Source organism: Lissotriton vulgaris, chromosome 7 (genome assembly GCF_964263255.1).
Source record: "Lissotriton vulgaris chromosome 7, aLisVul1.2, whole genome shotgun sequence".
Classification (NCBI taxonomy): Eukaryota; Metazoa; Chordata; class Amphibia; order Caudata; family Salamandridae; genus Lissotriton; species Lissotriton vulgaris.
This window is the reverse complement of record NC_141695.1, coordinates 687,628,295-687,644,212: the sequence shown is the minus strand read 5'-3', so window position 1 is coordinate 687,644,212 and position 15,918 is coordinate 687,628,295. Positions and strand designations below refer to the sequence as shown.

The following is a 15,918-nucleotide window of genomic DNA, read 5'->3' as shown; positions in this document are numbered from 1 at the left end:
TTGTGAAGCTAAAGCTGAACCTCTACTACACAGATCTGAAGTTAGCCATTGACTGCAGCTTCAGAGAAGTTAAAAAACTAAGGCTTCCTTGTGGGCAAGTAGACACTCTGACCCCATGTCTAAGGGCTAAACAGCTGGTCAACTGCTTGTTAAGGTGCCAAAAAAAAACAAAGGAGAAAAGGATGCCATGAAAAAGCACGGTGTGTTGCCTTCAGAGCATGTAGTGTCAGCAAAGAAAGCAAAAGTCTCTTCTTATCCTGTACATGGCATCAAGGAAGTTATGGCTTTACCGCTTAGGAGAAAAACGCAAGCATTCTTTAGTCCTTCAAAGACTGCTAATGTCATGTTATTGACTAAATCGTCATCAACGAAGGATTCACAGGCAAAGTTAAGGCAACCGTTGAGGACTATCAGAGTGGCGTTTGTTTTCCATTGTCTATTCGTGTCGCCTTGTGCGTAGAAAAAACTGGACTTATTGCACTACTGGTGCAAATTGGAAATTGACAATGCCACAACCGTATCTAGGCTCCTAAAAGTTAGGCCCCCCTTCCCCCCCACTTGCCGCCAATTGTCCGAAGCCCTTTTAGAGTGCTGCGGGGAATGCAGGGGCTACTGGACCCAACCGTGGGGGGGTGAGGCCTTTTCCTCCTGATGTCCCGGGTCCCAACCTGCAACAGATTCCGAGTATTTAGGCCAAATACCACTTCTGCACTTCACTCTTAGGATTGCATGGTCCCGGTGTCGTCGGGCCCAAAACTAGTTTTACTCGTTGTAAGAAAGTGGCCCTTTTTGTCATGGTCACCTTCACTTTTCCCACTGATACTGATGTACATTGGGTCTCCGCTAATAAGGTCCCAGTACCAGTGCTCTTTCCCTACAAACAAGGTAAAATAGTCTTATTGGAACACAGTTGGAACACATTTTAGCACCCCTGTAAATCCCTTGTAAGTGGTACCCCTGGTATCTAGGGCATGGGTGCTAAAGAGGGTGCCTCAGATCTGCAGCATGTTATGCCACCCTTCAGGCCCCCTACAATTTGCAGGAAGGCTGCCATTGCAGACTGCGAGTCATGGTGCAAACCAGGAGTGAAAACAGGACATGGCACCCTCACTGTGTGCCATGCCAAAGTCACTGCATGTACTATACACAAGTCACCCCCTATAGCAAGCCTTATATCCCTAAGGCAGGGTGCAGTATATTACATGTGAGGGCATAGTTGCATGAGAAGCTATGCCCCTGTGCTATCTAGTTCAATTACTAGATGGTATCAGTGAACAGGGACACCATCTTTAAGTATATGCACTGGGCACTGACATTAGGAGTTCCCCAGCTATATGACATGATGGCTTTACTGAAACCTGTGGTGTTTGGCGTCAAACACCTTGTCTCAATAAATCTGTACTGTTGCCAGTACAAGATTTATTATGATATGTAACCCCGGAAAAACTTTCAGTATCTGGTGCGCTGGCTCTGCTCTTGTACAACCTGCCACCACAGCCAGGTTTTCGGACCCCCTTCAGGCGAGAACCCATTCTCTCTAAGGGCAGAAACCATGCCAGTTCTGGAGGAAGGTGTTCACACCTCCAGGAGGATGACTAGTGATTTAGCCTATCTAAGCCAGGGGCTTCAAAGCCCTTGCTGCCCTTAATATGCAACCCCAGCTTCCCCCAGCCCTGGGAGATGCCACCCCTTGCCCTGAGGCCTAATTGGCACCAGAATAACCTACTAGCTATGCAAGTAGGAGTGTTGCACCTCCAGGCTAGTCACACCCCTAGGGTGGCCTACCTGATGTGCTCCACTAAAAAAGGGTTACACCATCTTGTTTTTGGTGGAATTAGAAACTTTGCGACAGGCTTATCACCACTCCCCACAGGAAGTCATTTAGGGGGTGTAGAGATCCCAAGGGTAAGTAGCCCATTGGCTACTACCCTTCACTCCCCTTAACACCCCTACATTTTATATTTAGGTGGCCGCTTAACAAATGGAACTCAGATTTATCTGCCTGAAAGAAGAAGACGGACAGAGAAGAGATGAAGATGTGAGAACTGTGGACCAGCATTAACTTTGACACTGACTCGTCCAGAAGAGGAAAAGCCTCCCCAAACCCTTGGAGGTCTACCTTGCACTTCCCCAACCCAGAAACATCTCCCTTAGAGTGGAGGTTCCACTCCCCTGCACCAGCAGGCACTGACTGCAGCTGCCCGGTAGACCGTTCTGTCGACCACCGACCCCACCAAGGGAGAAACACCCCAGCAAGTTGCCAAGTTTGGAAACGCCAGGACCCCCAGGAGCCACCCTGCACCAATACATGAGGTACCGGAGCAAGTTGCAAGCACTAAGGCTTGTTTGTGTTCAGTCTGAACACCACAGCCACCAAAACTTGCCTGCACGTCCGAGAGCCCCATACTTAGAATGACCCTAATGTGATTCTTTTCCCTCTTCTGCAGGAACACCGAGAACGGTGAGAGCCTCTAACTCACCGACCCTCTGGACAAAAAACCTCTGCATCTGGGTGCCACAGCCCGGCCTCATGTAAACTGATGAGGATCTGTGGTCCTGAGACCCTCTAAAGCCAAGCCCACAATGGGTTCTGCTGGAATGGTCCCCCAGTTTCACAGTGCAGCCTTTTTCTTACAAGTATTTTTCCCATTCACTGCAACAAGTAGCGTACAAGGCTTCCGTCATGTAAAGCACTCCTGCACCTGGCCACCCCAGGGCAGGTAAACTTGAACTCTTGGTACTTCCTTGGATCTCTGCCCCTATTTACCTTAGGCCCAGACAAATAGTCCTGTAAGTCATCTGTAAGTGTACCTATGCAGTGTATGTTTCTCCCATAGGATAACATTGCCACGTTCAAGGCTCATGCCTCAAATATGACTCTGTCATTTTCTACTATCAAATTTGATAGCGTCTATACTACTACCTGATTCCGATAAGCTTGGTGTCTAAAATGATATAAAAGCATGTTATTTTTCTAAATTGGTCTCAAGTTTCTTCTTGAGTGCATGTTTCACTTGTTGATTCTGTGTATTCAACAAATGCTTAAAAGCACTACCCTCTGATAAGCCTAAGCTGCTCACTCACACTACCACAAAGAGAGCATTTCTGATAATATTCATAAAAAGCCAGCTTCCTACATTCGCTCTGGCAAGAAGTGAAGCAATCCAAGTCGCTGGAGTGTCCCCATCTGCGGGTGCTCTCTGTAGTTCCAATCAAAGTCAAGCAAGTCGGTTACACGCAGACTGCTCACGCTTCTTCAGTGATCAAAGGTTTCCTGCGCTTTCTCCTGTGGGGTAAGTGCTCATATGCTCCCGATGGAGAGAGGATGGCTACAATGATCCTGTTCCTGGTCCCACACTCTGGTGATGATGCTCCCATGGCGTCCTCACTTATCCAAAAGGGTGGAACCAGTTGTAGTCCTTTTTGCTTTAGGTGACCTATGAATCACCACCACTCGCTGTCCACGGGCTCCGGCCCGGTCAACACAGCAAAGTTATCCACAGCAGTCCCTACTGACATATGAGGTTGCTGCACCGCTTACCGCACCAAGCTTTGGCCCTTGTCACACAGCAGTCTTTCACTACAGCTGTCCCTTCTGGAATATGGGGTTGATGCACCCTATCGCGCAAGACTATGCCCTTATCGCAAAGCAGTCTTTACCATGACTATCTTCAAGGTGGCCCTCCTTGGCATATGGGGTCCGCAACTCCTGCACACAAGTAACAACCTGATCAGTGCAGCAGCGATTTCCTCGCATAGGAACTCCACTCTGCAGGGCTCGCTTCTGGAACATGGTCCCTTACAGGGCACACTGGTCTTGGCAAGCAGATAGACGCTGGTGCTCCTGGTTCCAAGATAGGTTCCAAGGTAGGTGGTCTTGGATTCCCTGCACCTACAGCTAATCTCCCGGCAGGGGCAGGTAGACTAGCAGGCCTTGGCCCCAAGTCCTGGTCACAGACAGAAGTCTTACAGAGCTTCTCCTCCTCACATAGCCTGTCTGGCTGCTTGGCGGGTGTCCTTTTTTGGGGGCTCAACCTCTCCTTCTTATTGTCCATTTTCAGACACCAAATGTGACTTACGGTTAGAGTCTTTGACGTTTTATGTTGGGGTTCTGCTTCTGTCAAAGTGCATGCTCCTCTGCTTCCTCTTGAAAAGCAGTCTGTCACAGCAGGGATGCCTTTACGAAGCTGATAGCCCCACAAGACCAGAGTTCACACCTGGATGTCTCCTTCAGTGATAATGTGCATCAAAAGGTTCGCCCAGGGCCTCCCAGCCTACCCATGATTCTCTCATCAGCCCAATCACCTACCTGAAATGTGCCCAGGCCCCTTCCTTCTGACCTCTCTGAATCAAAGAGTACCCGCGGCATTCCACAAATCTGAGGGGTCTCGCTACCTCGACCCTCCAATTAGTCTACCATCCATAGGCACACACACAGACAGTATATGCATACATGCACTGCACAGTACTATATCCTCCATTTATTATACCATTCAGAGGCACACATACATCCAGCACTTGCATTCAACATAGGTGCACAGCCCAGCATTGTATTCTTTATGTATTGTACTACTCACAGGTACACATACATCCTGCCCGTACAGCACAGCATATATCCTTCACCTTCTGTACTACTCTGACATATGCACCTCCAGCACATGCATGCACCATACACTCACTACTCAATACTGCATTGTTCCGTTATGGCACCCACCCCAGGCACAGATCACAGATACACCACATCTACGCAGCACTTCACACCATTCTGATGTAGATAAGGGTAATTTAAGCACACAGCTGTGGAACTTTAAAAAGTGAGTAAGCGAGCCTCCATCCTCAGATTGTTTTTTTCCGCCATTGGGTTCGGATGTATATTGGTTCACTCTAGTCGGAATCAATATAAAAGTTTTCTTAAGGCCAAAAGGCATTTAGTTTTTCGTCGGTATAGTCTTGCGTACGGTGCCCAATTCTTCCAGCTCAGTTCTGAGCCGGATTTCCAGTAGAACCGCGTGCTTTTCGACGCTGAAGGCCCGGTCGATGCCAGAGGCCTTATCGACGAACCATCATGGAACGGAGCCCGCTCAAGAGATGTCCCGTGTACAACTCCAAGTATCCCCACATCGACATCAACACGGTGTGCAACAAGTCTGTCGCCGGATCATGATGAAGCCAGCTGCATGGCTTGTCCCCGTTTTCGATCCAAGAAGACTCTTTTGCATCGACGCGCTGCGCGCAAGGAAGCCCAGCAGACTGCACCGGCGCCTGTGGACATATTCGATGCCGGGGATGATGAAGGAGCAGACCGGGAGGTTAGTGAGAACCTGTCGAATCACGCGTCTGAGGTCGACTCCAACTACGACGCGGATGTTGAAATGCTCGAAGCGGAAGATAGCTCGAGCGAGGAGCTAACTCAAACTGACTTTGGGGCCGAAACGCTTCATAATGCTCAGGTCGAGGGAACGCTACTAGGCCTTACCCAAGATCTTCCAATAAGTTCTACGGCCCCGCCTTCGGGCTCGGCTTCGGACATTACTACGGAGCCGCAACCTGCGAAATCGAAACCGAAAGTAAAAGCTCCGGTCTCGACGCAAGTGAAAGCACTGCTGCCTACATCGAAAGTGCATATTGCTTTGGTCGGCTCGAAGTCCTCGGACCTGTCGGCACCAACGAAGCAGAAGAGCGTTATCGACCCGAAGAAACAGCTCAAGGGTGTCGAGACGAAGTCTAGCGCGCTGAAGGCAAAGGTCAAGGCAGTCGACCCGAACAAATCGGCGCCGAAGACGGTCGACACCGACAAAGGGCTCAGTGATCCGAAGGTTCTCGAGCCTCCGCGTCGACAGGACAAGGTCAAGAGCGGACTGACCCACGAGTCCACGTCTGGTGGTGCCTCGAAGGATTCCGTCGAGTCGGCGGAGCCGTCCGCCTCATTCTTGAAGCAGGTGGCAGACTCCCTAAAGCGCATCAAGGACAAGGCCTCAAGTGTCGGGCCTAAAGATCCTCCACCTTCGAAGCCTGCCGATAGACCTCAGAAGACGTCGACGCCCATCCACTTCACGCTGCAGCCGAAAGTTGTGCCGAAGGCTTTCGCCCCTAAAATGGCCACCGACGTGCCCGAGAAGGTGTCCTCGGTGCCGAAGTCAACAACAGTGGTCCCGGCCATAAAGCATCGACAGTCCTCGTTGGAAGAGCAACAGGAACAGTTTATCGATGCCGAGACAGGCAGACTTTCTCTTTATAAGCGGAAAATCGCCCCGGAACAGCCAATGGAGTCCTATAAAATTCCATTGAAGAAGAAAAAGGATTCTACTTTGACGCCTGTTCTTGTAGAACCAGTATCTCCACGTGGCCATGATGTCTCACCCACTTATTCAGATGTGGACATCGGGGAAGGTGATGATGATGAATATAGCTATCCTTTATACACTGATCCGGATGATACCAATGAACCCTGGGCAGCTGCTGCTGACCCAGGTGATCCTCACTCTACTCCAGACACTCAAATGTATGCTGTAAAAACGTTGCCTACTGAGGATTCGGCAGCGCTTAATGCCCTCATTGAAAGGACAGCTAAGAATCATGACGTCCAGCTCCATGCTGACCCCATTGAAGTAGATTTTCTTTTTGACACCTTTTTCCGTCTCAGAGAGGACTGTCAAGACTCTGCCTATGTTGAAGGGTGTCTTGAAGCATGCTGGGGAAATCTTTAAGGAGCCTACAAGAGCCAGGGTGATAAACCCCAGAAATGAAAAGAAGTACAAACCGGCACCTGGAGACCCTACTTACATCAAGGGACAGTTGCCGTTGGACTCTCTTGTTGTTTCTAATGCCCGGAAGAGGGCTAATTCACAAACAACGGGTGATGCTCCTCCCCCAGATAAAGAATCTAAGGTGTTTGAGGCATCAGGGAAAAGGGTGGCAGCTCAAGCGGCCAATATCTGGCGCATTTCAAACACTCAGGCACTTCTAGCCAGGTATGACAGGGCACATTACGACACACTTGAGACCATGTTACAGCACCTGCCAGATGAATACAAAGAGGCGGCTGAGATGCTCATCCAAGAAGGGAAGCTCATATCAAATGCTTCTATCAAATGTGCACTGGACGCAGCAGACACCGCGGCCAGAGCTGTTAACACTAGTGTCATGCGGAGACGACATGCCTGGCTCAGAATCTCCGGGTTCAAGCCAGAAATACAGACCACCATTCTCAATCAGACATTAAACCCTGATCATCTATTTGGCCCAGAGGTTCAGACCACCTTGGAGAAAATCAAAAAAGACACAAACTGCTAAGTCCATGGGGGCTCTACAGTTCCAGCAGTTCCGGGGTGGTTCTTTTCGTCGCTCAAGCAATAGAGGTGTTTCCAGAGGCCAGCTCTCCCAAACCACACAGTACTATAAAGGCGGCACGCAGACCTCATACACCAAACAAAGTTGAGGTGGATATCGTGGAAACAGCGCCAAAGGCAGAGGTCGTGGAAACAACAACTCCAGATCCTCCGCCACTAACAAACAGTGACGCCTTGTCACTGCCCCCCGACCACGCAACACCTGTCGGGGGGAGACTTCAACAGTTCCTGCCAGTCTGGAAGTCCATCACCACAGACAGGTGGGTCACACAGCTTATCCAGTACGGTTATTGTCTGGAGTTAATATCCACTCCACCCAACATACCCCCAAGACACCGTCCTCTGTCCGCCGAGCACTTGCACTTATTGCAGCAGGAGGTCCTCGTCATGCTGCAAAAAGGGGCAATCGAGCTCGTGCCTGTGACAGAAAAAGGCACAGGAGTTTACTCACTGTACTTTTTGATACCAAAAAAGGACGGGTCCCTCAGACCCATACTGGACCTCAGACCCCTCAATCAGTACATTCTATCAGAGCACTTTCACATGCTGACACTGCAGCAAGTCTTACCGTTGCTCAGTCAGGGGGATTTTCTCGCAACTTTAGATCTAAAAGATGCGTATTTTCATATTCCGCTGCACCCGTCACACAAAAAATACCTCAGGTTCACCATCCAAAACCAACATTACCAGTTCAAGGTTCTACCTTTCGGAGTCCCCACGGCACCCAGGGTGTTTACAAAGTGCCTGGCGACGGTGGCGGCACACCTAAGGAGACAAAACATTCACGTCTACCCTTATCTGGACGACTTGCTCATCCAGGCAAAGTCAGCCCAGCAGTGTGCCGCCCACATGTCCCACACCATTCACCTTCTTCACGATCTGGGATTCTCACTGAATTACCCAAAGTCCCACCTGCAACCCGCCCACATACGGCAGTATCTGGGTGCGACGATAAACACTCTGGCAGCCACAGCACAGCCAAATTCAGTGAGGGTCAGCAGCATTCAATCGCTGATACAGAAATTCAGACCTCAACACTCGCTTCCAGCACGAGTGTTCGTGCAGTTAATAGGCATGATGGCCTTCTGCATCTCCATAGTCCCGCACTCGAGACTACATATGCGTCCGCTTCAGGAGTGCTTGGCACGTCAGTGGACTCAGGCTCTCGGACAGTTGAAAGACCTAGTGTTGGTGACCGGTCGTGCATACAACTCTCTGCATTGGTGGAATCCACAAAACCTTTGCAAGGGCCGACTGTTCCAGGAGCCTGTGCCACAGATCATTCTGACGATGGACGCTTCTCTCCAGGGTTGGGGAGCTCATGTACTCCACTACACTGTGCAGGGACTATGGACACCACAGCAAAAGAAGATGCACATCAATGTTCTAGAACTGATGGCTATCTTCATGGCAATGAAAGCATTCAAGGTACATCTGTGCAACAAGGTCGTGTTGATCCGGAAGGACGACATGACGGCCATGTACTACATCCAGAAGCAGGGAGGTACACACTCTCCACAGTTGTCTCATCTGGCTCAGAGCATGTGGAAATGGGCCATTCAGAGGAACATCTTCCTCATGGCGGAACACCTCCCGGGCAAGGACAATCAGATGGCGGACCTGCTCAGCAGGTACAGCCACCAAATGCACGAGTGGGAGATACATCCATCAGTACTCCACCCGTACTTCCTAAGGTGGGGTCATCCAGAGATAGACCTGTTCGCCACAAAGGACAATGCAAAATGCCCAAGCTTTGCCACCAGGTTCCCACACCCACAGTCGCAGGGCAATGCGATATGGATGAACTGGTCAGGCAAATTTGCGTACGCTTTTCCCCCAGCACCTCTAATACCGCTGGTGGCACGCAAGCTGAAGCAGCACTCGATGACTCTCATCCTGGTTGCTCCAACGTGGGCTCGCCAACCATGGTACACCACGTTTCTGGAACTGTCCGTGGTACCGCATCAAAGGCTGCGCCTCACACCCAAGCTTTTGACGCAGAGCCATGGCACCATTCAGCATCCAGATCCGCAACAGCTCAACCTGGCGATCTGGCTCCTGTCTTAGAGTTTGGCTACCTCAACTTACCTCCTGACTGTATGGACATAATCAGGGAGGCAAGAAAGCCCACCACCAGAGCATGCTATGCGGCGAAATGGAAGCGGTTTGTCATTTATTGTGCAGACCACAACATTAACCCGCTGGATGCATCTATTCAGAACATCATTTGTTATCTCTTACATCTGTACAAATGTAATCTGGCCTATGCTTCCATTCGTATACATCTATCCGCAATGGCTGCTTATCTCCAAAACAGACAGCACCTCTCCCTTTTCAGAGTGCCTGCCATTAAAGCCTTTCTGGAAGGACTCAAACGAGTCATTCCTCCGCGGACACCACCAGCTCCCGAGTGGAACCTAAATGTGGTCCTCACCAGGCTGATGGGTCCCCCTTTCGAACCACTGCATTCCTGCGAGATTCAGTTCTTGACATGGAAAGTGGCTTTCCTTATAGCGATTACGTCGCAACGACGAGTTAGTGAACTCCAGGCACTAACTATCCAAGAGCCATTTATTCAAATTCATTCCAACAGGGTGGTGCTTCGCACTAACCCGAAGTTCCTTCCTAAGGTACTTTCTCAGTTCCATATCAACCAAACTATAGAACTACCTGTGTTCTTCCAAAATCCAGAGTCAGTTGTGGAGAGGATGCTCCACCCACTTGACGTCAAGAGGGCCTTAATGTACTACATTGATAGGACCAAAGATTTTCGGAAGACTAAACAACTATTTGTTGCCTTTTCGCCACAACACAAAGGCAACCCCATTTCCAAGGCTGGTATAGCCAGGTGAATCGTTAAGTGTATTTAGATCTGCTATCAGAAAGCCAAGCGCACTCTCACCATTCCACCGCGGGCCCACTCCACTCGGAAGTTGGGGGCCTCCGTGGCTTTCCTTGGAAATATTCCTTTGGAAGACATTTGTAGAGCTCTACCTCTGCAACTCGCTCGCCTTGTTCTTCCACAGCAAGATCGCAGATATACACAACAGTTTCAGCACACAGCCGACGCACCCGACGACCGTACCAACGCCCCCCACCACCACCCTCCGCGCCTGGACCCCGATCAACACCGAAGATACCATCCGCATGATGAACTCCATCCACGCCGGATCACCAACCGACCCCTGCCCTCACCACGTCTTCAACAAGGCCGACTCCATCATCGCACCCCATCTCCGGGACATCATCAACGCCTGCTTCGACACCGCCCCCTTCCCAGAGAGCTGGAAGCACGCCGAACTCAACGCCCTACTGAAGAAACCATCAGCGGACCCCACCGACCTCAAAAACTACCGCCCCATCTCGCTCCTTCCTTTTCCTGCCCAAAGTCATCGAATGCACTTAAATGCAACGCTTTTACGCTAGCATCGCGCAGGGAGTCGGGCTAAAAACAGGAGCAAGACTTTTTTATTTGGACACTCGTATGTATGTGCTCAGGGCTTAGGATTCTGCTCTGGGTGTGTACAATATGGCGGACAGACTAAGCAGATAATTGACATATTCTTTTAAATGGGATTTCTAGAAACCCAAGTAAAAACTTTTGTATTTCGAAAGGATAATCAAGAAGTTCTTGAGAGGCCCTTTCAAAGACTTCTCTTACAGTGGGACTTCCACCTGAATGGGAGCTCAGTCCATTCCTGACAGCAGTGATGCACGCTCCCTTCGAACCAATGAATAAGTCCGATATATTTAGCAAATTGCAGGCTCTTTCTTGTGAAGAACCCTTTTTTAGAGACAATCGCCGTAAACAACTAACTAACCCTGAGTTCATTCCGAAAGTATCTACTACATTTCATTTTAACACAAGCATTACGCCTTCAACATCTTTCCCAAATATAAGCACTTTGGCTGCTAGAACTTTACATTCATAAGATGCCTATATATGTTTTCCATTGTACGTACGGGTTCCTGTTAAACGGATCAATTGTTTGTGGCCTTTGGTCCCACTAATGAAGGCAAGGCAAGCCCACTACGAAGCAATCCTTGGCAAGATGGATTGTTGCATGCATTTCTTTGGCCCATTAGAAAGAAAAACCAGAGCGACTTACACCAGGGATATGGTGTCAATGCTAGCTCTGTTTGCAGGCACTTAAATACATCTGCAAAGCAGCTACATGGAGGACGACTCAAGCTTCCACCAAGCCCTTCTGCATCAACAGTGATACTGAAAAGAAGAAGGTGGTGGGGCAAGCAGTGCATTTCAAACCTTTTGCCCTACGTTAAGCCTCCTGTCCGCCACGCTCTGCTGTATTTGTCTTGGTTGAAATTGGTATTGTGCAGCTATGAAAGACCCAATGTTGGAGAAGGATAAACCGTTATCTGTCGCTCTGGTTTGCTCTGTTGTGGACAAAGAGTAAGACTAGGTTTTTAAATTCTAGTGTATATGTGATGGTGTGGCTGCGGTGGATGTAGTTTCTTAAAGTCAGATGTTATATGTGGTGTAGAAGTGCCCCAGATCCCTGAACTGTGGCCTTGCAGCCCATGACGATGGACAATGCAGGAATAAGAACAACCAATACAGCCACTGTTGTCAACAACTTGTTCTTCCTCTGAAGCTCACAAGGTGCCAAGATAGAACGGAATGCATCATCACTAATATGTGGTTTAGAGTAAGGTTGTTCGATCTCTGGGAGCATTGGTCTCATTTACAGTCACTGTCTAGGTGAATTTCCCCCGCCCCCACCCTTCGCTTTTAAATTCAGTAACCAGGTCGCTAATTGCCAATGGTAAATCATTCTTGCTGTGTATGACAAGGGAAAAGGACACACTTTACTGTACAGCTAATAAATTTAGCATCTGTCTTTATCAACAGCCCGCCTCTTTCTAGGTACCCGACCTCAGAAGCGAGTTGGTCAGAGGGATTTCACTAGCGACTTAGACTTTGGGGTGAAAGTCTTACAATCACAAGGCAACATTTGGCGTTGGCAACTTTTGAGCTTGGTGTACAGGGCCTATTTTCTGCAATCTATATACATTCAGCTTTACAATTCTGTAACCTCATTATATGTAGCCAGTGATTTCTTTCTAGTAACGGTTACCTAATTCTTTTCACAATTTTTATTTAAATAAGGTGTGGTTTTCCAGAGTTAATTTCCAAATCTGTTCCCACATCCTAGGTATGCACACAGATATAATTTGTAAATCACTCATAATTCTGCAGATAATTATTCACTCCTCTGCAGTGGCGTAATGAAACTTGAGGGGCCACCTGCAAAGTGCATGAAGGGAGCCCCTCAGACCACACTCAGGAGCTCTGTTGACAGGGTACTGGGCAGAAGGGACCCCCTGCACCGTGGGGGCCTTTGTTACGCCCTTGCTCCTCCGACACGGCGGAGGAGCTGCCCCTGTTTTGCTCTTCCTACATCACATAATTCGATGTATGTATAAACTTGAACTGTCATTTATTTCTCTCACATGAATCTAAAAATGTCATATGCCCTCAGTTTCTCTGTGTGATGTACAAATGCCTTTTCCATGTAAATGACATCAACTTTCTCTGGGTTAACGTCCATGCTGTGCACAAACCTGACTGAATAAAACAAGCACATATACTGGCAGTCTTTGTTACTAAACGTTAAAAGCAATTTATGGGTAACCATTATAAAAGGTTTGTTAATTTGCATTCTCTGGTATCTTTTTTCAGAAACATCACTACAGAGAATTGCCCCCAGAAGTGCAAGAGACATTGGGCTCAATCCCAGATGACTTTGTGTGCTACTTTACATCTCGTTTTCCCAAACTTTTGCTTCATACTTACCATGCCATGAAATCATGCTGCCACGAAAGACCATTTCAGCCTTACTATTTTCAGGAATCGTCTGAGAAGAGGATCTCCACAGTTCAAGCTACACACGATTGTGTTTGACAAAAGAGAAGTCCATACTCCAAGACCTACATTCCAGTCTCATGGCCTGAAACTCAGTCTAGTTTAACAGGAGTAGCATCATTGTATTTGAGGGCAAAAGGAACCGTCTCTCAGACAAATCAGTGCCTTGTACAGTCTGCTGCTAATTAGGATAATCCATCAGCCTTTGGAGGACCAATGGGCTGTCTTAAGTATTGAGAACAATCATCACGGACCTTACTGTGATGCTGCTGTGAAGCAAACCTTCTAAAACTGGAGCGCAAAGGAATGGAACTGACCGACCTACCTTTGATAAGATTAACCAATTTGAACTGTTCTTTTTATTTTTAAGTATGCATTGGTGAATTTGTTAGAGGAGCTCAGGACTGAAATTTGTTTTAATTCATGTATGCTTGTCCGGACCTAATATTGCACTACTGCCTTTTTGTGCGTTTTACAGTACTTGATAGTAAAACTGTAATCTTAAATGGAATGATGAAGAGAACTTCTTCAGAGAAGGAAGCCTACTCCTTAATGGGGCGTCCTAGTTCATTAACTCTGATAAGTTATGTCGTCAAGCGTGTGATTAAGTGATGTGGCTAAATGAATTTTCTGATTATTTCTTGTGTGTTAATAGTATGGTGCCAGAACATAACCAATATTAATTCCAAACCTTTTTAAGTAGATATCATAGGATATTGGATTCACCCTAGAGGTAAGTCGGGTTGAGATAAGAAGCAATCTGTGTATTCTGTGTTGAAATCAATTCCTTTTTTTTAACGTTATGATATTGGTAGCAGCCTCAGGGCACCATTCTGTTTAGGATAGCTGGTTTGTCTTGTGTTCGAAGGAATAGCATGTAAAAAAAAAAAAGGAATCTGTGTTATTCGGTTTGTACTCTTAATCGGTAATGCTGTGCCACATCGGTGAAAACTGTTTGATTTACTTGGAATCTAATCCTGCCAATGTATGTTTGGTGTGTGTCAGCTTTTATTGCACTGATCACCAGCACTACAAAATATGCAGAGTATGGTGAGCAGGAATAGTGGTGCACTATTTAGAGGGCAGGTTGTATTTTAATAATGACAGCCAACCTTAATATGACCTGAAATACAACTGGTACAGTGCTCCGCTGTCATCCGGCTATGTTTGTGTTATGTTAATACAACATACATATTATATACCGACTGGATAAACAGGACACCTTTATGTGCAATCAAACCTCTGTGGTTGGTGGATCATATTTGAGAGATGTACACTTGTGGTTGATAATTCTGGAAAAGTCAATCATCCTTTAGATTACAATTTCAATCTAAACCTTTGATTGGTATCAAAAACGCAGGTGTTTCCTAAAGTTAGTACACAACTTCTCCGTTTATTCGGAGGTTGGTTAAAGACTTGATTGTCTTGATTATATCTTGATTATGTCTAAAATCATATTTTATTTCTGTAACTCCTAGCGGATTGGCTGCTGTACATATTGGCAGCTAATGGCAAGTAAACAGGGCGGCTTATTTTGCTAATAGATTAACACAATCGGTCGTCCAGGATGCAGTATTGCTTCTCTGTATCTATTGAGGTGTAATGGGATTTCTTGTCTACATTTTTTACAGAATGAACAATATGTTCAGATAATGGCAGGATGGGTATAGGTGTAATAAGTAAAAAATATATGCATTATTGTTCTTTATTTGTCTTTTTTTTATTTATTTTGTATATTTATTGATATTTAATTTTTACTACAAGGTTTGTCAAATTTAAATTGTACATTTTTAAAAACACCAAAGTTTTCCAATCTGTTAATTTTTTTTAAAACGGTTATTACTGATAAGAGAGGTAATACTGTATCTTTAGTAGTCTAACGTGATTGGTGTTTATTGTTATTGTTAATCAATGTCATATTGTTCCTGGGAGAAGCCAATGCTTTTATGTAACTGCTCCACTATGTCTTAGTCTTGTCAGTTTTGAAAGGAAAGTGTCTACGGTTGATGAGTATTATGTTTTTAAGCAGACATTGGGATCGGAAAGTGAAGTTTTACATGGTATTGGAGCTATGAAAGCAAAATGCCAAAATATGTAGGTTAGAATCTTTTTTTTAATTGTTAACTTGAGGAATTGCAGGACTATGTCCTTTCCTTTGATGCGCCAGAGCATATTTCATATTTTTATATTGCTAATGTACTTTTTTAAAATAAAATTTCTCTTGAAAAGTGCTCAAAACAAAAGCATATATGAAAAAATAAAAATGTTTATTTTATCTCTTGTGGTCTTTAATTACAGTATAAGTGCAAACTGTCTCCTCAAAAATGGTATGTATTGTAGTTCTGTAATATTTTGTATGATAACAGACCGTATTCAAATAATTTTCCAACCTCTTCAAATAATTTACCTTTTTAAAAGCATCTGTTTTTCTGATGCTTTTGTGAGCACTCGAGCCTGCAGTTTCGAAGCCTGTATGCTGACTAATTTTGAATGGGGCAGCCATTTTAGAACGCTATTGCATATTGTATGTTATACATATTCTATCTTTATTTTACTGCACCAAGATGGCTGCCACGTTTAAAATCAAAGTGATAGTTATATATTTTCGTGCAAGTTAATTTTTCTCTGGGAGGGAAAGATAGAATCTGAATTTACAGCTGAGGATGGGTGCAAGCAGGTAGT

At 46.5% G+C, this 15,918-nt stretch overlaps 1 protein-coding gene across 2 annotated transcripts in view; it reads left to right on the top strand.

Moving 5' to 3' along the window:
* ERN1 (endoplasmic reticulum to nucleus signaling 1) overlaps positions 1 to 15,509 on the top strand; it is a 673,099-nt gene extending 657,590 nt beyond the window's left edge. For both annotated transcript variants that reach the window (XM_086930909.1, XM_086930908.1), the window contains exon 22: positions 13,054 to 15,509. In XM_086930909.1, the coding sequence (XP_086787035.1) occupies positions 13,054 to 13,275 (222 nt within the window). In that variant the 3' untranslated portion in view covers positions 13,276 to 15,509. The remainder of the gene's footprint in view (positions 1 to 13,053) is intronic.
* Positions 15,510 to 15,918: the final 409 nt, after the last annotated feature.